This window comes from Aplidium turbinatum, chromosome 4 (assembly GCF_918807975.1).
Source record: "Aplidium turbinatum chromosome 4, kaAplTurb1.1, whole genome shotgun sequence".
Taxonomy (NCBI): Eukaryota; Metazoa; Chordata; class Ascidiacea; order Aplousobranchia; family Polyclinidae; genus Aplidium; species Aplidium turbinatum.
Genome location: NC_137475.1, coordinates 2,627,880 through 2,653,031, shown reverse-complemented (window position 1 = coordinate 2,653,031; position 25,152 = coordinate 2,627,880). Strand labels below are relative to the sequence as shown.

The 25,152-nt window shown below is 38.4% G+C and overlaps 1 protein-coding gene across 1 annotated transcript; it reads left to right on the top strand.

Annotated features, from left to right (window-relative positions):
- Positions 1–1,739: 1,739 nt before the first annotated feature.
- LOC145769268 (complement factor B-like) lies at positions 1,740–24,255 on the top strand. Its single transcript, XM_082580851.1, has 20 exons — positions 1,740–1,849; positions 2,301–2,507; positions 2,976–3,125; positions 3,466–3,684; positions 4,571–4,711; positions 5,715–5,891; positions 6,406–6,603; positions 7,632–7,820; positions 8,132–8,343; positions 8,906–9,047; positions 10,473–10,607; positions 11,287–11,363; positions 11,818–11,998; positions 12,490–12,635; positions 13,207–13,351; positions 14,033–14,157; positions 15,474–15,669; positions 19,522–19,669; positions 21,079–21,226; positions 24,055–24,255. The coding sequence occupies exons 1-20, from the start codon at positions 1,774–1,776 to the stop codon at positions 24,238–24,240; spliced, it is 3,198 nt and encodes a 1,065-aa protein (XP_082436977.1). The 5' UTR covers positions 1,740–1,773; the 3' UTR covers positions 24,241–24,255.
- The last annotated feature ends 897 nt before the right edge of the window (positions 24,256–25,152 follow it).

The window sequence follows — 25,152 nt, the reverse complement described above, 5'->3', positions numbered from 1 at the left end:
GCGTTGACAATACGACATTATCAACGCCGCTGCTCACAAACAACAATCATCACGGCAATGACATTATAAAGTTTCCACTTTTTGAGAAGATCAAACAGGGACTGATTCAAGTGGTCGTAACAGCAAGTTTAAGTTTTCTTAAAAGCTAAGCGTCTCAAGCTCAGCGAATGTCATATAACGAAGAAGCAACAGCTTTGCAATGACATACCAAGTTGAAGATCAATTACTGCAACTTTTTATTACAGTTTAAATATTGGCAAGGTGATAAGATAATTTATGAAATGAATTTTAATAAATGCAGTGAATTTTTATTTTTCACTTTTAAGTTCAATAAACGATCTCTTCGAGTTTAATGATATGTATAAACTTCAGAACGGCTAACTGAAATAAACGATCTCTTCAAGTAAAGCATGGATAGACTTTAGACTAGAGCGACTAACCGAAAATTTGACAGTTTAAGGCGATGCTTTCAACCTTCGTAAGCTTACAAGACAAAAATTCGAAAAAAGGCTCGATACAGGAAGAAAAATTAATGTAGGTAGAAAAATTAATGATATAAAACCGATCAATGGCAAGCAAGACATGTTGTCTGGGGTCACTTGCAGAAATTGTTCATCATCATTGTTGTTGTTGTTGTTCAAACCGCTTTCCTAATCTCGTCAGTACACTACGTCCGGTCATGAAGTGACGCCACAATGGAAGCGAGAGAAGGCAAGGTGTATAATGCTAGAAATGGGACTTATTTCTGGCCTCAAATTAATTATTAGTCATGGCATACATTATTTGCCAGCACAGCATGTTGATAATATGTCCAACGATTTGTTTTCGTGATTTGACTTACCCTATATGCCAAACATTCAAAGTCGAAAATAAGTTATTGAAGAAAGCCTTCAGCAGTGAAAGCGCATGTGGTCTTATCTTTGAGCAAAGTTTGATAATTTTAGAAAGCTTAATAGACCAGCTGACTTCCAATTCAAAATTAAGATAAATTAAAACCACTGTTTTCTTGCGAAACAAAAACACAAGTACTATGATTCGCAGCTATGAAGCACCGGAAGTTAGCCTACTTATGAGAGGAAAGTAAAGCAGAGGCGGCAACTGGATTGCTTGCTCTCGGTAACTACATTAGCAGAACGATTTGAGTGTAGCCTTTAACTTTTCGAGCTTTAAAAGATCAGGAGAATCTGTGCTACATGAAGACACATTTTAGTTCTTAATGGGCCAGTCTGATTGCTTTATTTTCATGTATTTGCGGATGATTTGAAAGATACGTTGTTGTTTGCACCGTTAATATTCTTTTAGACGATGAAACAATATTTGTTTTAAAATAACGACAAATCATTACGCTTTTTATATTTGTGTTAGTGAGCCCCATCTTTGTAGAAGAGATCAAGATTACGTTTGATATTTTACTGTGGTAGTATAGGGATGATCAGCAATCACAGATCTGACCGGTACCTTACAACAAGATATAATTAATGTGCAATGCGCATGCAGACAACCAAAATACGCTTTGCACTAGGCGGAAAAAGTTGTCTGAAATAACTTTGAAAAAAAATTTACTCATATATACAATGTACACAGCACAGTTGGAAAACGCTGCTGCATTTTATTATTTGGTCAATACGAGTTTCTACTGAAACCTAAACTTGTAGTAATTCTCCTATCAATTCTGATGTAATTGTTTCTGATAATTACTTTATTATTAATATTGTGAAACTTCCTATTCAGGCAAATGGTGTTATTATATTACAATAAATTTTATCTTTGATAATGTTGGGCTACAATACATTTCTTAAAATATTTTTTATTGTACAAATATTCCTGTCAACAGCAGTTGAAGCTAGAAGTAAGTAGTAGCCTATAACCTTAACGCAATAACTATTGGGTCTAATCGAATGTTTGTTTTCAATGAACAATATTTTGTTGCCTTCTTCCGCATTGCGTTTTGTTCTCTATTAAGATTGTTTTTTTTTTGTTTCTTTTTCCTTCTTGTTTTTTGAATTATTGTCAACCACGTGGCTAAGTGGTGAAAGCATTTGGTTGATGGTGATCAGAGGACATGGGTTCGACGCTCGCCAAAGGCTTTTGTAAAAAAAAAAAATAAAATATTTTTGTATACAATTGAGGTCCTCTTCAACAATTTCTATTCAACTGTTGTGTCAAAATAATATTGCATTCTTTATGACATCATAAAGTAAGATTGACAAAAACTGCGTTGTTGTTCCAAACAAGAATAAAATAAATAAATCAATAAAGAACATCAAAATGAAAACAAGTCAACGATTATTACATCACAGATGGATGTCCTAAGCCTCCGAAGATACCCAACATGGGAGAGGTTTCTGTCATCAGAAGCGAACAGCGTGTGGTTGTTTCCGGGTCTCGATATGTAGAAGATGATGTTGCTATTTACCGATGCTCTGCTGGATTTACCATTGCAGATCCCAGATCGGAAGTAACATGCCGCAGCTCAGGAGAGTGGTCCAGCACACCTGAATGCGTTCGTAAGTAACGTTATGCACGATGAGACAACCCACAATTGACTTCAACTTCTCTGTAACAAAATTTAAATTGCTAACGACGCACATGTTACCCGTAGCCTATGTAGATTCACCATTCACATTCAGAAGAGAAACGCGTGCGTTTCAACCAATGGTCTCCCATAGAATAAAACAATCAATGATTGGCTGGTATAATAGCTAACAAATATTTAGTTTAAAAAAAATGCTTGTAACAGTTTGTTAACACAATCAAAAATGTCTTTTTAAATTTTCTTTGATCAACTTTTATAAAATCTATTCCAATGTGCGAATAGGCTATCAGCTTTGAAAAAAAAACCTAAAAAATATATAAATCTCATAAAAATATGTAAAATGTCCAACTCTCGAAACAGTTTGTAAGGCAAACTTCAATGTCACAAGTCTCGGTTGCAATGACAAAATGAGGAATTCTAATACATGTTGTTTATGTAGCTGCAGAGTGTAGTCCGAGAGACGAAGCAGCGGCAAAGACTGCCAACAGGCTCTGCAGAAAGAGATCCTGTTACCCTGGTGATGGAAGTTGCAAAAATACAAGAGTGTGCTTATGTGATTATGAATGTGGTTATACGTGCATTCGATTAGGTAATGTTGTTTTCACTCCAATTATAATAACCTTGCTTCATTAGATTCCGATAGCTTTAACTGTTTAACAAGAGGTTATCCTTGCAACAACAATGCAACTTAAATCATTAATCTATGTTTTAATAAGTGTTCATGATGGAATACTTGCACTTTCAAACCATCTTTTGCTTATCATTAATAGAACGCAAACGTCTTAGTATTTGGCACATTTATAAAGGCGCAATCAATGTTAATACAAAATAGTTTTACAAAATAATTTATATTCACCCCATTAGCTTAGTGGAAAAGTTCTCTATTGTGTAGGCGAAAATGAAAAATAGAGATTATTGTTTGATCCTAGACAACTACTGCTACCCACCTCCAAATATACCCAACATGAAGAGCTTCCAAGTGCTTCGGGTAAATGCCTCTGGACATCCAGTTCCAGTAACGGAGCCACCTTATCAATATGATGACATTGTGGAATACAAATGCAATATCGGATTCAAGAAAGAAAGAAAGTATGAGATACATCGTTGCCATGGCAGACGACGCTGGACTGGAACACCAGAATGTTTACGTGAGAACAAAATTGAATCCAAAAGTAGCTGTTTTATTTAACGTTCTAGGAAGTTACAGTTTGGACATTCAATCGTTCGGGCTTTATACTGTATGCAGTAGAGAAACTTTTAAATCAGCAACACATAAATGGCTGGCGATTTAAATTATTCAACACCTGTTTGTACTTAGTTTTTCAGAAATTTAACTACGTGCATATTGATGCATGCCAATGCAAACTAACCTACACGCGCAACAACACTAACGCTAGAATAAACTCTGTATTCTTGAGTGATTTTAGTGAGCAAGTGGGCGTCGTATATATATAGTAGCCGTGGCCGAGTGGTTAGCGCGTTGGGCTCGCAGTCGAGAGCCTGCATGTTCGACTCCAGCCACCCGCACTTGCTGTTGTTTCTCTGGGCAAGAAACTTTACGATAATTGCCTCTACCTAGTAATCGATTTCGAGTAATGGGTAGTACCAAATTTAAGTCATAAGTAAAGTAGACAACCGGAAAACAGACATTGCCGTCGGCTGCAGCGTGGGTCAGGTGTATGTCGGAAGGCGTACACCGATGCATAACGCTCAAGTCCGCTTTCCCGCAATGCAGGATAAAGATAAACAAAGAGTGGGCATACAAGGTTGGCGAAAGTACCAATTTTGTGGCCTTTTTAAGGACCACAAATTGTAAAATCGCCACGCGGGTCTATAGGTTCGTGGTCATATCCAGTTTACCTACTGCACTGAAGGGGCTCTAATGCCCAAACGGTGTAATGTCTGCAGCAGTGGGAATATGTCAATCGTACTCAGTCGCGAGTAATTGAAACTATGCACTTGTCTTGATTGCGTTGTTGCCTCCATTGATGAAATGAGTTGAAAACGTCATTATAACATTCTATTGCTTTTCAGGTGCTTGCAGACCCTACAGTGCAATCGCTGTCAAGGAAAACAATATGACGTGTGGGCTGACGTGCAAAACTGATGACGATTGCAATGACACGTCACAATGCTTGTGCGACGGCCACTGCGGCAGAAGATGTGTGGATCCAAGTAATTGCAACAGAATTATCTCTGATATCGCAATACCTTTACTTATGAAAATAGTTTTTGGTTTACCATCGTTTGATTTTATCTACACCACTATAGGCTACTACTGCTATAGAGCCTACAGTATATCGTTGAATTTGAGCTAGTCAGAAATACTGTGCAGCTTTTGTTTTTTCCTGTTTACAGATTTAGTAAGCCATTGTATTTTATTCAGATGCAGTTAAAACGTATAAGATGCATTATTAAGATGCAGTTAAAATGTATTCAGATGCAGTTAAAATGTAATGTATTGCTCAATATATTATTCCTGAAGAGGACATCTTGTGATGTCCAAAACGTTCGATATTTAATTATTTGCGTAGTTTTGTGTTTCTGTAAATGTAATAAACTTGAGTAATTATGTTAACCTTGATCAAGTTGCTCGGCTTCGTATGCCTATGGTTCAACAAGACAAACTCTCTACTGAAGCACCACTAGGCTATAGGCCCACACCAATGTAATTATTAGTCTCTGGATACCTTATAGGCTGTTGTTTCGGCCTTAGTTGAGATTATAACATGGTTCGTATTCAAATAGAATCTATATTTAAGTGTGTTCTATTTTCTTTTTCAAAATTTAGAGCCTAATAACTAGACTTGATATAAATCACTCTGCTTGACCTTAGGCTTGGCATTGGGCACTTTTTTTGTAGTATTTATATTATCATATATTCTAGGCTTATACAGAATAGCTGACCAGACGGATCAAACCTGATGATGTTATCCAAAAACAGCAGCCTCGAACAAGTTCAACATCTGTTTATCCTTGCTTTTCTTCCAACCTTGTATACAAGCATGGATAGTAGGCTACCGGTGTTAGTTAAAGAGAGTCAATGACGTATCTCACAAGTTATATAATGAAAATAAGCAGGATACCCCTTGCCCCCCACCCCCCGCGCATCTTGAAAACTACTTCTACAAACACTTTCATCATTAATTGATTATAATATTCTGAACTTTCCTTGTAGATGTGGAATGCAGTGCAGCTCCAGAGTCGGACAACGCATTCATAGAATACACAGGAAAAGGGTTTAAACGCATTGCAAACTACATTTGCAAAGAAGGATTTTATATTGCCTCAGGAACCCCGTCAAGAAAATGCACTGGAGAAGGAACATGGGATGGACAATTAATCTCTTGTCAACGTGAGCAAAGTATTAAACTGTGGTTTGCTTGTTTGTCGTACCCAGACTTACGACCGGTGGTTGAAGATTTAGATTAAGTGGACGGGAAGGCAACGAAGCCAATCTTCGTGTGCACCTTCAGGCATGTCTTTAAGTGCCTTGCCAAAGACACACCCGCCTGCTCATGAGCGGTGTCGAACCGGCGCCCTTTCGAATGCCGTCCCGGCGCTCTCACCAATCGGCTATGCAGCCGACAAACTGTGGTTATGCAGGCTTAGCTGTTTCTACGCATTGACAACGATATATTATAGATTATAGACTTTTATGCCAGGTGATGAGATGCCACTATTTTAACACGAGGTTCTATTACTATCAGCGTGTCGTATTGAGGTAATAGGTCATAAATATAGTGATAAATATACATACTCCTGCTAACATACAGTTCGCAGAGATTAACACAATTCTAAGAATAGGTTCGCAAAAATCGGTAAGAACCTGTTGTTTTTCACAATCACATATCACATGTTCTTCCAAGATGTCCAATGTGACGACCCGAGCCGGGCAATCGAAGACCAGAATGGAGAAGTCATAGACTGGCACTCTGGGCCTTATTTCCCCGGAATGCAGTTTACCTTTCGATGTAGACCTTCTCACCGACTTCTTGGCTCTTCAAAGAGAACTTGTATGAACAATGGGCGCTGGAGTGGATACAATACTGTGTGCGATAGAAAAGGTAAGTTCAACAACTTACTTCACTTTAAAAAGGGAAATACTAAACATAATTCGCAATATACAATAAGAAGAGTATTTTAATGCGAAGTAAGAAACCAAGTACAGAAGAAGCAGAAGCTAATTTGGGCCTGCATAGTTGCTATTATCCAGAAAACTGTTATAGTCGCGGTGTTACTCTTAAAATCTTGAAAAGGTTTTTAATCAAACAGAACTATTTTTTGAATTTCATGTTTTTAAATACGAACCTTCTCATGATCCGTCAAGGTGAAGCAAACTATGATTTGTTAGATAAGCGTAAGAATATTAGAAAAAAAAATGTAGGCTACACAGTATTTTCTGCTGAGATCAACTTGGCCCCAGAAATGCAAACTGTTTTTTTCGAATGAATACATGAGAGGTGAGGTTACCATTTATAATGTAGAGACTTCTCAAAAGAAACTAATAATAAATTTTTATAATGATTTATAAAACTTACATGCCGTCATAATTTCCCACTTGACTAAAATAAATGCAATTTATATGTGATAACCGTGTTGGCATACCGTTGGAGTTCAATTCTATTTCTTGGTGTTGCAATAAAAAATATAGGCTATTGCAGTCGTCACATTGCAGAAATATCACAGTGTTATTAAAACAAAGTTTATCTGCATTAGGATAATTTTACCACAAGACAAATGACTTAAACTATATATCCAGTGCGATTGTGGGCAAATTATAATATTGTCTATTCTGTTCGTGGAACCGCAAGCAAATAAAACCAGGTCACGAATTGACGTTTAACATAATAATGCAAAGAAATGAACTAAAATTACAAACGTTTTTTTCTGTAAATGCTGTGTCGTTGTTTAGTTTTATCTGATTATGGTTTTTAAGGAAATTACCTCCTTACCATAACTGCGGTGTTAAAGTTGGCTTATAAGCTTTGGTTTGGAAGTAATCACTCATAACATTATTACACTGGACTGAGAATATGTAGCCAACTCTATAACCATTGGTGATTTAATGCAGTAAAGTTGTTGAATATTTTAGGAGGCAACCAAGTCCGCTGTCCGCATCCTGGGGTACCTATCAATGGGCGCCTTTTGTCTAGGAGTTCTTTTACAAGTGGAACCTTTGTTGAATTCTCTTGTGATGATGGCTTTGCAATGGTTGGACAGCAGCGACAAGAATGTCTTTACTTTCATCAGTGGAGTGGTGGGGGTGCACCACTGTGCATAAGTAGGCTGCAAATAAATATGTTTCCAATCATGTTCATTAATTAAATAAGTACATTCACCAAGTAGCCTACTAAGCCGAAAATTCATTTCAAATTTGTGCCAGTGTTGCAGTGTGGTGACATTGTAAAGCGTAACAAAATGAAGCATAAACCACAAATTGTAGCCTATTCACATTTCATCGTTTCAAAAAGTAATCTCGTATAAGCTTAACATTGATCTAGAGCAGCTTATATAACGTATACATATGATGGCGTCACTAAATTAATTCACACGACTCGGTGTCTGTATGTTCACTGCCGAAAATAATTCCAGACCCGAAGTACCAGGATGATGCCACTGAAGTATTCAACAAATTACAAAGTAATGTGGACGCAATCCAGGCTACTATTCCCAATCCTGGAAGGTTTATATCGGCTTCCTTTCAAGCAGGACATGAGATTTATTTCCTTTTTGATCTTTCTGATAGCGTCCAAGATAACGAACTCAATAATGCTTTGACCTTTGCCATCAAATTAATAGAACGGGTAAAGTTTTATAAATTTTTAACATGTTTTTAGCATACAAACAATGCACAATTGCATTTACATTGTGCAAAAAAATTTGCACAATTTTTAATCACATATCAAAAACCCTACTAAAATTTAGCAAGACGCACGAGATCGATCAAACTGGAACATCACTGTAGCCTACATTGAGGGCTGTATCAGCTATGATACTTACACATAGAGAGCATAAAAACAAAACGGTTAGAATGCTTGCTGAATCTGAGTGAAAGGCACAGAAGCCTATAACTGCACAAACTAAACTTAAGTCAGTATACATTTCATAAACTAAGTTGCTTTTATTATTAATGTTGCAAATCAGATCCTTCAAAACATAAAGTAACATTGATAACAAAAACAGTTTAGTTTTCAAAATGTTTGCTAATGTAATGTTTTAGTAATTTATGCATTATCCTCATCATGTGTCAGCATAAAAAAATTATTACAAGCCATCAAACTTCAAAGATATTATTCCAATCTTCAACGATATTACTATACTGTTGAGAATGGTTATCCGTTTGTAATCCGATTGTTATTTTTCAAGCTGAGTGTCAATGCCACAGGAAAAGTGGAGTATGGGATCATTGTATTTGCCTCCAAAGCAAAAGTGATTCTGGACACCCATACTATTCAACCTCCCCCGGAAGACGTCATCCAACTCCTACTAGACGTACAAGCTGATAGGCGTAAGATTAGTTTGATTTTGAATCTTTGACAATAAATCTTTGAAATAACCTTGATAGGTTATTAGAGCTTCGGTAGAGAGTTTGTCTTGTTTAACTAAAGGCATACGAAGCCGAGTAACGTGATCAAGTTTAACGTCTTCAAGTTTATTACATATAGAAACACAAAACTAGCCTACGCACAAATTAAGTATTGAACGTTTTCGACATCAAAAGATGTCCTCATCAGGAATAATATACATACAACTTAACTACATCTGAATAAAATACAATGGTTAACTAAATCTAGAAACAGAAAAGACATTATTTCAAGCAGTTTCTAATAATGAAGAGGCATTGACCACTAACGCAAGGCCGGTTAACGAGATTGGCAAAGTGAACTTTCTATAGTTGTTGAGGTGTTGTTGTCTGTAGACTAATTCAATCAACTACACCACAAATTAACCAACGCTAAGGCAATTCAAGCTGGTAACAAACTGAGATCGGCAACCTCAGGGTAAACTCCCCATCCGTAAAATATATACGATTTGTTTAAGACAAACGTATCACCTGGTAACGATAAAATCATCTATGATAGGATGCAATGGCGTCAGACTAGATGTTTTTATTTGTATTGCTCGAGGGAGGTTTTAAAAATCCACACAAGAGCAGACACTTTGCGTGCAGCCTCCTGTGTTTTTTTTTTTATAGCTTATTTGGCAGATTCATACATTTGAGAGGTCTGGTAAATTGATCGTTCAATATTACATTCGAATATTTTTATTCAAAGAATGCTTATGCTGTAAGAAATATTATAACATTTGACTGGATGTCAAATACAAAAACTTAGACTGGTCAACAACAAGTTTTAACCAGAGAACTGAATAGACGATTTTTGAAGGTTTTTTTACCCTCACAGTGAAAATGTCCTTAATTTTCTCTCCAACACACCAGGTTTTTGAGATATTTGAATTTTTGTTGTTTAAATTTGACCTATAGCAATGCAAATGCGACGCAATCTGGCATAATAGTGACAATTTTGACCTCAATCTTGTACAAAGCGGATTTCACAATGCATTGTGATTACCAATTGCACTTTAGGAATGTTTTTTTTTTATAAGAAGCTACGTAAAATGCGTAAAAATATTAAAAATGCAAATATTTTCAAAACTTGATGTGCTAAAGAAAAAAACGAGCACAGTTTCGAAATCAGTGCAGAAAATTCATCAAGAAAAGTTTAATTGTATTTCTAATTAAAAAAAAAATAGGTAAAATTTGTTAACCAGTGTTATCAGAAAGTAAATGGTTTACATTGCAGTACTTCAAGCTCACAAGTCACAATGAATGGCAGCAGCAATCAGACACCGTTGAAACCATTAGTAACTTGATATTTTCGACTTTAGACCTAGTAGGCTACAACGTTGTATGCTCAATAATTTTGTCTTTCAGAGAACATAAAAGAAGAGATTTTTCGAGGAACCCACACAGCCTTAGCCTTAGGGGAGTTGGCAAAGCAATTGGCCTTCTCGTATGCTCAAGACAGAAAGAAAGCTCGCAAGCGACATGTCTTCCTCTTGACAGACGGTGAGTGAAAACAAACCAATGATCGTACGAACAATTTTGCCACGGTGCTCAAGTGATCGCAATATTTGATGGAGACGACCCAGCATGCAATGCTAAATCTTTTGCAGGTGCTTGGGGCGATGAAACCTTGCCTAGGTAAATTGGTTGGAACGATGTTTCTTAACCTGCTTTCCATGAATCTCGCGAGGAGTCTTTAGATATTTAAAGTAATATTTCAATACAAGACTAGACTAATGACGACAACAAAAATTGGGTGCTCGCTTTGTTAGTTTTAAAAATGCTGGGAATTTTATGCAACCATGGAAAAAACTTACATCGTTTGAATGCTATTTCTATGGTAAGCCTACCTAATTTCAGGTAATCAAAACCATACAGCTAACAGTATTAGGAAAATCTTGGTTCGAGATTTATTTAAGAGGTTTAGGAGTCCATGGGAAAGATAATTGTATAAGATCTGGGCTATTAAAAATTAAAAATTACTGCTGTAGAGAGTTAAATGCCAACTACAACCTTAACCATATCAAATAATTATGAGCTGTTAATTTTATTTTATTGGAATCAAACGACTTCCAATATAGTGGCACTTGGGATCATGAACATTTAATTGCAACAATAAGCTCAGCAATTCTGAAAGTCCTTTCCGTTGATAATGTCTTTCAACTCTATGTGTAAAATACAGGCTTGCATAACGAAGGTCCACCACCTCAAGAAATTATTAAAAGATTTACAAGAGAATATCAAGAAAACCCACCAGAAGTAAGTGAATTGTGAGACACTGCAAACGTACTTTGTGTTCTCTGATCCTTTATGAGTTGCATTTTTGATCTTAATTCTATTAAAAATTTCCTGGAACAAAACTGACCTGCAACAACTATCTACAAACCATTTTTGAAATCGTCTACCGTTCAAAGCCAATATGCACAAAGTCGTGTCATTTACGATAACCTACAGTGTGATCGTTAAATGCATAGAATTTAAGCCTGTCCTACTGGACTACAAGTTAATAACTACTTGTGATATGTCCAAGAACAACGAGCTACATCTAATCAAAAATAAAGAGCCCAAAATGTATATTAAACTCATGTTCAGCAAAATATGTTCATTGTTCATGCTGAACACGTGTTTGGTTAGCTATCTACATTTGGGCTCTTTGATTAGATTAACCAGGCGTTCCGACCATTTTCTCCAAATGAGTTATATTTTTTTTCAGTTTTATAGCATCACGTCTTGCGTGCAATGTTATGAAAAGTCTGACGCACAACCTGGCAGGTCGACTGACGCTTACACGGAATTGCTCGGGCTTGCTAACAACAAGCCGGAAAACTTCATTCTGATTTCAAACTTTTATTTGATACAAAATGTTCTTGACAGGGTAACCAATGCTACAATCGGTAAGCAAAACTTTCTAATTTCCTCCGCTTGGTACTGTGGGTATTCGATCAACATCATACTTAGATTAGCCTACTGTACATTATTTTGAAATTTTCAAATGATTAAGACTCTGTAACTGATTTTACATTATAATTATAATGTAATAATTATAATTGTAATGTATAATCATGCATTATAAAATTAAAATGTTTTAATGTGAATATTTACATCAAATTCAGTTAATACTCTCTAAAAACCTCTACAACCTGTTTCCCTTTACTTGGGATCATCAGAAGGTCCTTATTCAAATAGATGAAACAGGCTGTAAGCAAGAGGTGTTTAAAGAAAGAGTAGCAACTGAATTTGATGTAATTTGCTCTGCTTGGCGTATTAGCTTGGCATTGAGCACTTTTTGTAGTATTATTAGCATCTATTGTTTTGTGAATATCTATGTCCTACCAATGATTTTGTGTTGATTATATCAACCTTATTGTGTTCCTTGCTATTTCAGACTTTAGCAAATGCGGTCGAGCAGGAGACATTGGGAGTGTGAAACGTCAGGCAAGTGCAGGGAGAGTCGTCAATGGGGTCCAAGCATCCGAAAGAGCCTGGCCCTGGCAAGTTTCGATTGTAATCCTTTATCGAAAAGTATTTCATGTAAGTTTTATATCGAACATTGTTACTAATCACCTACAAAGCCTTGACAGCTTGTTTCATCCTTATTGTAATCTTCAGAAACCCTTTTAAATCTTTTGAAAATCCCAATAGTCTAAAGGTAAAGCAGCTGTCAAGGTTTCTTAACTTGTATATTTGACATACAGTAATTCGTTCAGCTTGGATTTTTTGCTGGGCATTGAGCGTTTTTGCAATGTTTATAGTATTTATTATTTTGGGTACGACTTACAGTAACTGATGGGAGAGGTCTCCCTTGAGTAAATATATGAACCTGCTGCTCTAAAATATACTGTATATTTTTGCGGGGGTTGTTTACAGTATCTAGTTGCGGGAGTTGTCTTTTTGCGGGAGTTGTCTACAGTAATAGTAGAAAGTGTTGAGGTATGCGGGTACTCATTTTAATCAGATGAAATAAGAATCTAACCTGACCCGGTGAAGATTATGTAGGCTAACCAGATTAGAATGTGTGTCTGGGTAAGATGATGTAAAATCAGTAAGCTATAATTTCTGTCACTGCATTTTATTAAGATTGATGTTATTCATCTATGTTTAGACTTTCAATCTGGGGTTTATAGGGGGTGGATCTGTTATCAACAACAGATGGGTATTGACTGCGGCACATTTATTCACTACTGTTCGACCAGAAGAAAATGACTTGCAAGATTCCAATTGGACAAGAAATATTGGACTAGTGTATGGTAAGTCGAGTCTCCGTTGTGAACTGAGCATATTGCAGTTGAGCAAGTGACAACTGAGCTAGTAACATTTCAGCAAGTAAATGAAGTTGGAAAATGATGTCACAAGCATGTCACAGTATGATCAACCAAGTCCGAACTGAGCAAGTAATTCGCATTCGCAAATAGTAATTTACTTTGACCTTTACTAGAAGTGTTGTTTGTTGAGTTTCGTGAGTTAACCTTATTGTGTTTTAGGGTATGCTACTTCTTAGTTAATTAAAACCAAATTTGTTTGTGTGACTAAATGTTTGGTGCTACACCTTATAATGTCATGTTTTAGGATCTAGATTCTACATGAAGTAAAAGTGTCATATTAGCAGGCTACTCTTCTCAAATCTATCCTCAATTTTATTGTTCTGGAATGCTGTTCTTTTATGAAGGCATATAATGAAATAAAAACATAGGCTACAGTAGTTATTTGTACGATAAACTGGCTCCATCAATAAGAATACGATCCTGGAGTGCAAAACACGAACTGCAGAGTTTAATGAGGAACAAAACTGTTCAAAGGACTTAGAGCGGTGTCTGGGTACGTCCGCACAAATGAATGAATGAATGAATGACGATGGTGATGATGATGACGACATCTGAGTCTTAATTTAGGAATTGTTTTGGGAGTAATAAACATGTCTTCTTTTCTAGGACTACATAAGCGACCTCTGGCTAGAAATGATGTCTTGCCGCCGAAGACGAGAATGTTTGATGCGGCCGAAATAATTATTCACGAAGCATTTTCAAAACAAGAATACGATTTCGACATTGCTTTGGTAATACAAACTTAACTCAAGCATTTCTAAGACTTAAGTACAGTAATTTGGTGATTAAAATCGCAGAAATGTTTTCTCTATCGGCAACAACAAATTTCCTAAATAGCAAAGTTCTCGTTTTTGGTCTTAACAACAACATACTGCAGAGACCCTGTTCCAGGAGTAAAGTTCCAGAGTTACATTTAGAGTCTTTAAAATTCTTCTGTTCTCTGATGACTCAATCTGTCTATCAAAAGTAAATAAAACAAAAGTTTGGCAGTTTGAAGCGAATTAAATTGTGAACAAGGTTTTAAATAAAATAAAAAAAATCTTGATATTGAACATGGCTTAGGCCAGGGCTTCCCAAACTGGGGGTCGCGACCCCTAAGGGGTCGCTTAACGAACTTCAGGGGTCGCAGAAAATAGGCTATACCAATTTGCACAAGGTACTGCATATTAGCACTTCTGTGGGAGATGCTGTGACAGTTATTAACTTTATGAAGTGTCGTGCCCTCAATAGGCTGTTCGTATTTTTGAAAATTTATGAGGTGAAATGGAATCGGAGTCAAAAACTCTTTTACTGCATCATGAAGTGAGGTGGCTTTCAAAAGTCAAAGCTTCAAAATGGCTATAGCCAATTAACGTTGAAAACCGAAATCGTGATTTTTCCAACAGAATAAAATTCAGTCTTGGACCACCATTTTCGCAATGACATCTAGCTTTTGGATTTAGGCCTATGCCAAATGTCAGATTTACTTGAAAACCTGAACGAATTTAATTTGTCCTTCCTAGGAGAAAACATCAATATTTTGCATTGAAATCTAAACTTGATGCGTTCATCAAAAAATTGAACATCTGGAAACCAAAATTGCAAAACGATTTATCTGAAATGTTCTCACTTTGCCTACCGTTCCAACCTAAGCAACATTGAAACCGTTTTGAGACCTGCATTAACAAACACTGAGCCACGGCTTGAACTTGCTTTGTTGCAGAAAGCAGTCACGCCCATCACACTGAATAAATGTGTTTGCATTTTTGTTTTGTTTCCAGTAGGCTACCCATAGGATTCGTTGTGATGGTCAGAAATAAATAGACAAACTGAACTGAGTGCCGGTAAATTGTTTTTGGTTTTCGTTTGATCTAAGCTTTTCAATAAATATTACAAATGTAAAGTTCGCACTGTTCGTCGTTTTAATCGTAAGGGGCCGCGAAACATTTTAGGAGATTAAATGGGGTCGCGAACAAAAAAGTATGGGAATTAAGCCGTGGCTTAGGCTACAAATCGGTAACTAATTCATTTTATGCAAAAACTTAAACAGTGAAACGTGTCACTTTAGATTAGAATTGGAAACGAGATTAAACAAAATGGCTCTAATTTGGTTCGACTTGAATACGTTGGATTCGTAAACTACACTGAATACATTGGACCGGTTTGCTTGCCTTGCTTGGAGGGAAACTGTGTAGGGGAACACTTGCGGAGTACAGGAGAACTAACAGGAAACGAAACCGAAGAAGAAAGATGTGAAATCGAAGGTGAGGAAAAATAGGTCGGAGAAAAATATTATTTCTAATTTGTGTCTCTCGGCAGTCGAGTGTAGAAAAATTGATAGCGTTAGACGCGTGTTTCGTCCATGAGGCTCATCAGGATCGCACAACTAATTAATGCTACGTAGTTCTCAACTACTGCTTTTGTCAATCAATTGACATGTGGCATGAATTAGTGGTGCGATACTGATGAGCCTAGCCTCATGGGCAAAACACGTGTCTATCGCTGTCAATTCTTGCTACACTCGACTGCCGAGAAACACGTGTTCTTGGAAAAGTCTTGATGGCTAGTGTGGGGCTACACCGGTATGGTTAGCGAAACACAATGCTCGCTGTTCTACAGTATAGTGAGTAGTCAGGTAGTGCTGACGCCAGTAAGATTGCTCCTTCTCAACAATTCTAACTTGGTTGCGTGAAGTTCTAACAAAGACACTCACGGCACCATTCGAACTTTAAAAACGTCATGTCAATGTCATTTGATCGTAGTTGAACTTCATAAAACATACAGTACATAGGCCTACAAATACAGCCTACAGTTTAGATATTGTTATAGTCGTCATTTTATTTACGTTGAATATATGTAACTCGTGACCAGCGTCACTACATAATCACCGTTCAGCGTTTTCTGGTACAGACGTTGGAATTGATTACCACCGCACTGCGCGTGTAATCAATTGAGCGTTCTGTACCACGTTCCTCAGTTGATTGCTTTGCGTTTCTTTCTTACTATATATTGCGTTGATTTCATACACTGAATCAGACCAGCTCAGTGGCCGAGTGGTTTCGCCTTCGCCTCTGGTGCTGGTAGATCTGAGATCGATTCCAGGTCGGGTCAAACCGAAGACTTTAAAAACGGTACCGATTGTGTTCTATCCTGCATAGCGCAGTGAGAATGAGTCGGGTAATAATGTGATAACATCGTAAACCTGATATAAATTAAAAATGAGCCCTGTCGCTAAAAGACCTTAGCTGTTGTAGAGCGACAATAAATAAAACCATAACATTATTATTATTATTACACTGAATCAGTAAGTAACAAGAGGTAAATGGTTTTCTCACTTGGTTGGCTATCGCTACAATTATTATTGTTTATTTTATATTAAACGTCTGGAAATACAACAGACATTTAACTGGCGTCGTCGGCAGGATCTTTACAGAATTTCTACAGGATTTTAGAAACATGGAGAAACTGATCGAAGTCCTGCAACAACAAATTCATCACAGATCATCACAGATCAGTCACAGATCATAAACCATTGCTTAGTCTTTTTGGCCCGACTAAATCGACACCTTCTTTGGCAGCAAATCGTTTGGCTCGTTGGGCACTCTTTTTGTCGCAATTTACATACACTATTGAGTACAGGAAGACGAAGGATCATCAAAACGCTGATGCTTTGAGTCGCTTACCAGCAGGAGGGGATAAAGTCTTCGATGAAGAGGAAAGTGCGGATGACATTGATATCGTCTGCGCTATCGATGCTTTGGATTTACAGGTCCAGACCCCAAATGCTGCCTCACTGCGTAAAGAATCTTCTAAAGATCCTACCATTTCCACGGTAATGCGTTTCATTCATGAAGGATGGCCGGCCAAGTCTTCTCCACAAGACCCGGTCGAACCGTTTCGTAAGTACGCAGACTCTCTTTCTACTTGTTACGGATGTCTACTTTACGGTTCCAGAGTGGTCATCCCTTCCAAACTTCGTCCTTCCGTCCTTCAGTTGCTTCATGAAGGACATTTCGGCATTGAGAGAATGAAGCAGTTGGCAAGGACGTCCGTCTACTGGCCAAACATCGATCGAGACATCGCGGAACTTTGTCACAAGTGCAGTACCTGTGGCGAATATCAACCGCAATCTAAAACCCAGGTCCAATCATGGACGGTTCCAGAAGCACCGTGGAGTCGCTTGCACATAGATCATGCGGTAGAATTCATGGGTTACCATTGGTTACTCAGCATTGATGCTTTTTCTAAATACCCATGTATTCATGCTACTTCTTCTTTATCTTCAACAGCTACTATCAACCTGCTAGAAGAAGATTTTGCTCATTTCGGCTATCCCCATACTGTAGTAACCGATAATGCTACTACTTTTAAATCCACAGAATTTCAAACTTTCTGTAAGGAGAGGGGTATGGTACACATCACGGGTGCACCTTACCATCCGGAAACCAATGGCGCGGCGGAGCGCCTCGTACGTACGTTCAAGCAAGCACTTCGCAAATCTTCCCTACCCCCGAAGCAGGCCGTCTTGGAATTCCTACAGCAATATCGACGCACGCCCACTCCGAGTGGCTACTCTCCAAGCCAATTACTCAACAATCGCCAGATTCGAACCAAGATCGACACGCTTCTCCCCACACCGTCTCAAGTGGTACCCCGACAAAACCCTCACAACACGGACGCCTCTGAAGTTACAAAACGACATTTCAAACCGGGAGATCCCTGTTACGCGCTATCATTCACTCCACGACGGAGCCAGGATCCTCGTTGGGTTCCAGCCGAGGTGATTAAGCGACAGGGTAGCCGAATCTTCCTGGTACGTCTGCTGCCACATGGTCCGACGTGGAGGCGCCATATGGACCAACTGCAACCTCGCTATGCATCATCGGAGGACCAGGAGCCGGGAGAAACTCCTGCACCAACAGTCGACTCCTCCGCTGTCTCCACCTCAGCTCGAACGGATTCGGACGACACACCGACTGTACCGGAATTCGGGCCACACAACCCACGAAGGTCGAACCGTCGCCGCAGACCTCCGGCTCGTTTCCGACTTTGAGTTTTATTGTTTAATTCGGTGTCTTGTTCATATTTTTCTTGTGTATAAAAATTATCGGGGGAGGTGTTATAGTCGTCATTTTATTTACGTTGAATATATGTAACTCGTGACCAGCGTCACTACATAATCACCGTTCAGCGTTTTCTGGTACAGACGTTGGAATTGATTACCACCGCACTGCGCGTGTAATCAATTGAGCGTTCTGTACCACGTTCCTCAGTTGATTGCTTTGCGTTTCTTTCTTACTATATATTGCGTTGATTTCATACACTGAATCAGTAAGTAACAAGAGGTAAATGGTTTTCTCACTTGGTTGGCTATCGCTACAATTATTATTGTTTATTTTATATTAAACGTCTGGAAATACAACAGATATTTAACTTTTATACAATATCTTCGTACAGTTGAGTTTGAAAGTCGCTACTGGATAGAAACATTTTGATAAATGTTAGTAGGCTACTGTAGTCCTAGATTCGAACACACACAGTCACAATCACACAGTCATTTGCAGAACTTTTTTCACTTATCCTATGTATCAACATATCCAGACAGTTAATTTATCTGGTAGCTAGGCTACAGATCTTCAACAGATCTGGCTCAGATCCTGTGAAGACTTGTAGCTACTAGATTAAGTGGCTGTCTCAGTTGGCACAGTGATTGCTTAGGGTCGGCTAGATCAGTTACAGTTGTCTTGCAGGCTAGCATTGGTTGAAAACAAGTTTAATATTTTCCACTTGGATATGTTAAAATTTCTATGCTAAAACGTAGACTAGTTTCTATCACTAGGATATACTATCTCATCGGTTTAGCCAGTGGAAAATCTGGGGCCTGGAGGAGAGGCCAACCGTTTGTCTAACTCTCTCCCCTCTTAAATATACAAAAGTAATTTTACTCACGTTGTATTACCAAGGTTGAATTAATGCAAATCTACACACCATTGTGTTTTCTTTAAATCTGTCTCCCTAAGGTTACTTACTGAATCATCACCTGGATGTAGCCCCTAACCTTCATATTTACACCATGTAAAATGGGCTGATGTCCTCATGACCAACTGTTTCCGCAGGTAACTTTCTTTTCGACGTTGGCGGTGTATCAGCAAACCCTCTTGTGGTGACTGGCTTTGGACATCAAGACGAGAAGAAACCAGACGAGGAAGCGCGTCTGGCAGAATATCTCCAACAAGGCTTGATCAAACTTGAAAAGAGCGAAAGGTAATATTTAATCTTTGCATGTTGGATAGGAATATTCTCATGACACAACACAGCCTACAGTAGGCTATAAGTCGAAACCGAGTGCAAAAGTAGACTAATTCTGGTTCATCTTTGGACTATAGGCCTACAATCGGCTACAGTAGACTATTTATAGGTATGTAGGCCTATAGGTCTATATTTGAAGACCTCATTTCCAAAACCAAATATGATACATTTCAAATTTTGCCAAATTGACTGCCAAGTGCCAACTCACCACAAACATTTGCCAAAATTCTGCCAACTCAAAATTTTACTGCCAAACAACTTAAAATTCTACCAAATTTCTCGAATGTGGCAGTGAAATTTGCCAAAAGGTAACACTGCTGCTTATCACGAAATGATGACAAAAACTGTTTAACAATCAACGATATGTCACGTGACTCAATGGCTTAATATGATTGGTTAATGTGGATACAAATGGTTTTGGAAACAAAGTGTGATGTCGCGTAAGTGGTTTTGGAAACAAACGCAATTTTTAGTGTCGAAGTTAAAGCAGATTGAAAAAATTTTGGAAAGAAAGAATTTGATAGTAGCTAGGCTACCTATGGTAATAGTCTACCTAATGACACTCTAAACTCAATTTTGGTAAAAGTGGCGCCTACCTGGTTTTGGAATTGGGCTCTTCATTTGATGGTCAATATGGGGGACACAGCTTTTGAGATAAACTTCATACATAAAGACCTGAGTGCTCCACGTTGACTATCAACACTCCAGAGAAGGCACCACGACCGTCAAAACAGCAACTGCCTATCAAGTTTTTATATTTTTGTTATTTTTTATAGGCCTACAGGCTATATTTTTTTTAGACATAATTTAGGCTACAGTAGATCCTAGCCTAATGACCCAGTTTTCAAGTCTGAGAAAAAGGAAGCTAAAAGGTTTGACTGATGTGGGAATCTTTATATCCTCGGGCTGGAAAAACTTCTTTGAGAGCTTAACCCTGGCAGTTTTGCATACTTGTAGGGGATTTGAACCACTGACGCAGGCCCGGTCACCGAGACTGACAGAGTGAAGTTTTCAATTGTGAAAGTGTTGTTGCCTGTGAATTACTCCATCCACCATGTGCTGCAGAAAGAGAAACCGTCCTTAAATTATCTTGCTCCAGCGCACATCCTGAGAACCGAACTTAACCAACTCCTTGTGGTAGCCTATAGCCTACCGGAGGTGAGCACACTGAGATCCAAAATCTTAAAAAAATACAAGAAGGTTACATTGACGCAAAAAACTACAGTAGCCTACATTGCAACTTAGGCTAATGCAACCTTTATGAAACGCTGTCCATTGTCCAACTTTGTCTGGTAAGCTACAGATCTTCATCAGTTGTTGTGATGATATGACGATTAAATGGCAACCTCTGTGTCATATTCCAGGTGCAATACAACCGTTAGAGAGGACATTCCATGGAGAGCAAGTTCGAGAATTGACTTTACTGAAAACATGATCTGTGGATCCAGTGGCCAAGCTGGAGAAAATGTTGATAGTTGTCAAGGAGACAGCGGAGGGGCTCTAGTCAAAGAAGTAAGCACATGACGAAACGATCTTAGTGCAAAGGTCATCATTAAGTGCAAACAGGTCATCATTAAGTGCGAAGGTCATCATTAGCTTCGGTGATCATCGTCACTAGACGGTTTTCAAAATCTCTACGACATATTAACAAGTTTATAGCCTATTAGCTATACTGTAAAGTACAGCAGCCTAGGTGATTCTCGTACTTTATTCCGAGCATTGTGGGAAGAATAGATTGTTTGTTTGTTTGTTTGTTTTATTATCTTTATCCTGCATTGCGGGAAAGCGGACTTGAGCGCTATGCATCGGTGTACGCCTTCCGACGTACACCTGACCAACGCTGCAGCCGACTGCAATGTCTGTTTCCGGTTGTCTACTCTATTTATGACTGAAATTTGGTACTACCCATTACTCGAAATCGATCACTGGGTAGAGGCAATTATCGTAAAGTTTCTTGCCCAGAGAAACAACAGCAAGTGCGGGTGGCTGGAGTCGAACATGCAGGCTCTCGACTGCGAGCCCAACGCGCTAACCACTCGGCCACACATCATGCTAAGCCTTCAGCACTAACGTGAAGAGCCTACAGTTCAGTTAGTTTTTATTTCTGATTATCGCAACGTAAAATAATATATGCCAAACATAGCAAAGGTCTATGAAAAGGTAGAAGCGACAAAACACAAACGTTATAACGTATAGGCTACATGATACCAAGCAGGACAATCAGTTTAAAAAATGGATCTATCGCAACAAGGTGACCAGTTCCTATTTCTCGGCCGCCTTTCTTTTACCAGCTAGCCTACGCGCACCCAATTTGTTACACGCTGGGCTGAGGTGAGCATAATTTCAACTAACGGTACCAGGTTAAGCCAGGGATCGAACCAAGGTCGGATGCTTCAAATGCGAGCGCCTCGTATCCGCTGCAGACTTATAGACCTCTATTAAATATTAGTAGCCTACAGTTCACTTTAAAACTGTGTTTCAACATACTGCAATGCTTTTTCTGTTCATTATAGTTGCAATTAAATTAACTTAACCCTATCTGTGGCGACACGGGGTTTTATGAGGACGCCCCACTCTAGTAGTGAAATATTTCACAGAAGGAAATATGCTAGAAATGTGAAATTTCTTGACTTTTAGTTTTTGTTCTTTGCGAATTTTCTATATCTACACTGGTCATTTTTCTACTTTTCTGCCCTTCACAATAGGCATTTCGTCTCAGGAGACTAGGCTACACATTTTCGTGCAATGCTAGTTATAACTTACTGTAAGTAAAAGTAAGTTATGTATGTTAATGTTAATGCAATATAAATGTCAGTGCAATCAGTTTGAAATGTAAAAACGCCCAAAATGCCTTATATTTATGAGCAAAAGTAATTTTTTGTTTAGTTTAGCATTAGGCCCTACTCTATGTTATAACTTACTGTAATTCAAAAATTTCAACTTTAAAGCTATTTTTGGAAAATAAAAACCGACTTTCTGACGTTTTTTCATCTCAAACAACTTATTGCAATAAACTTGTTGGGTAAAAAGTTAATTTCTATACGCACAATACACATGACTATACTATTATCTTGTAAACTATTTTGGCTATGTGATTTTCATAGCTCTCGTTATTAGCGATTAATTAGCACAGGGCTAAGATAGCCGTGACGTGCTTTCTGCGTACAAAAACAGCTCGTATTAAGATTGGGTTAATAGCCCATAGCCTAGTAAGCTAAGCTTGAATTAATAACAATAGTTTTAATATAGCCTTATTAGACCTACTGTAGGCCTATTGTATTTTTATGCCAATAAGTAGCCTAAGTCCAACTTGGGAATTTTAACCCAGTTTAAAAGTGATTTTTGCGTGTCTGTTAAATTGTTGTTTCAGATGATGAAAACGACATTTTTGTTATAGGGTGCATGTACCCTCGCTCTCAACTTTTAAAACATGGCGACATGCAATTTAATGCAGAAATCTTTAAACTACGACTTGCTCTCTTGGTGGCCCTGAACCAGTGCCGGTCTTAGGGTTTTTCGGGCCCTGTGCGGAATATGCTTTTGCGGGCCCCAATGACAATAATCCAATTCAGTGGCGTAGCTAGGTACTTTGAAAGGGGAGGGGTGGCGGCGTGATCGCCAAAGACGACAACCAGCGGCGGGGGGTCTGGGGGGCCTCCCCCAGAAAATTTTGAAAAATTACTTTGAATTTGGGACATTCTGAGAGCATGTTCAACAAAAATTTAGGTATGAATATTACTGTGAAATGGTGCTGTCCGGTGGCATAGCAAAAGGACAAGATCATGCTTTCTTTGGCATTTTTCGGAAATAAAGCTATGTCTCTACAGTATGTTGAGTCTGGATGCAACCTATTTCGTCCCCTGAAATCGTGTAGCAAAATTAAATTTCGACTTATTTCGTTCCCTGAAAAGATCGAGAAATTTTGAAATGTTTGCGGCAACTCCGTTCAGCGATTTCGGCTATGTCGTTTTTTTTTCTCGATCTTTTCAGGGTACGAAATATTCAGGCGACGACATAGGTTGAATTCGTTGAGTCTCTATGTTTTCTTGTTGCGAATTCCTTTGCTGAATTCACTTGTTGAATTTTTCCTTTGAAAATGACAAAATTACTGCATTTTCTGAGTAAATTGCGGGCCCCCTAATTTGCGGGCCCTGTGCGATTGCACGGTTTGCACATCCCAAAGACCGGCACTGCCTGAACCCTCCTGTTAACGTTAATAAGTTAGTCGTTCGTTCACCGTAGGTCTTCATATGATCATCTTGAATTATTTTCAAATAAATATTTTAGTTTTATGCCGATGCTTTTAAACGAATTCTTCCTCATTTCACTCATTTTTCTAGGTATTCTGTGATGAAGCAGCGAAGAATTCGCAGTGGATGCAAGTTGGCATTGTCAGTTGGGGCTGGGGGTGTGGACTATCAGTCACAAGACAGGAACAGTTGCGCCAACTTCCGGGATTCTACTCCAACGTTGTGAGATTGATGGCTTGGGTAAAAAAAAATTTAGGAAGAAATGAAACACTGTGATATTACAAAGAACAAAACAGGACTTGAGTAATAAAAGCCTTGCAGAGTTCCGTAGCCGAGTCTCCTAGAAGTCAGAAGTTGTCAGCTGAGCATAGGACAACTGAGCTAGCTAAAGTTGGTAAATGATGAAACCGAGCAAGCCATAACTTGGAATGTCACAAGTCTGCAAAAAGAGTTTGACAAGCTGTCGCATGGCGAGTTATCCGACTACCGCGGTAGCCTACATGCGCAATTGCACGTACAGCAAACACCTCCGCTACTAATTCAACACAAATGCTGCATCTCGAGCCAACAATTGCCTTAGTCATTGTTTGGAATATAAATTTATTAAAATTTTTGGGTTGGTCTAGTTTTCTAGAATAACATTGTTTAGCTGCCGATCCGTCTTTCGACTTAAAAGTGGTTGTAGGAAACAATCTCCTCTGCGCATATTCGCATTATTTTTCTACCAATTTAGTCACTTTACAATAAGTAGTTTTCGAAATACGTGAAAACTGAGATATTCCAAACTTCAAGAGGCTTGCACCGCATCTTTATGACGTCACAATAAGCTAAATTTTTGGGCGTCGAGTTATTACAGAAAACCTCATCACATCAGAAGCCAGGCTTTTTGAAAATGGTAAAAATATGAAACACATATTAATATCAAAACTCTTAAAAACACACGAGTTCTTCTTCTGCCGACCCTTTGAAGCTCCCGCTGTGAGGACCCCAGTTTGGAAACCGTTAGTTTACAATAGTGCTGGACCAGAGATCAAGCCCTCGTCAAAAAATATAATTAATCGTAAAATCCTAGCCCTAGTCAACATCATGCAGCTTTGTACGCGACTTGAGAGCAGACAGGTATGACGTCATAGCGATGCACGAAAACAAATGTTGTTGAGAACCTAATGCAAAGATAGTGACAGCATT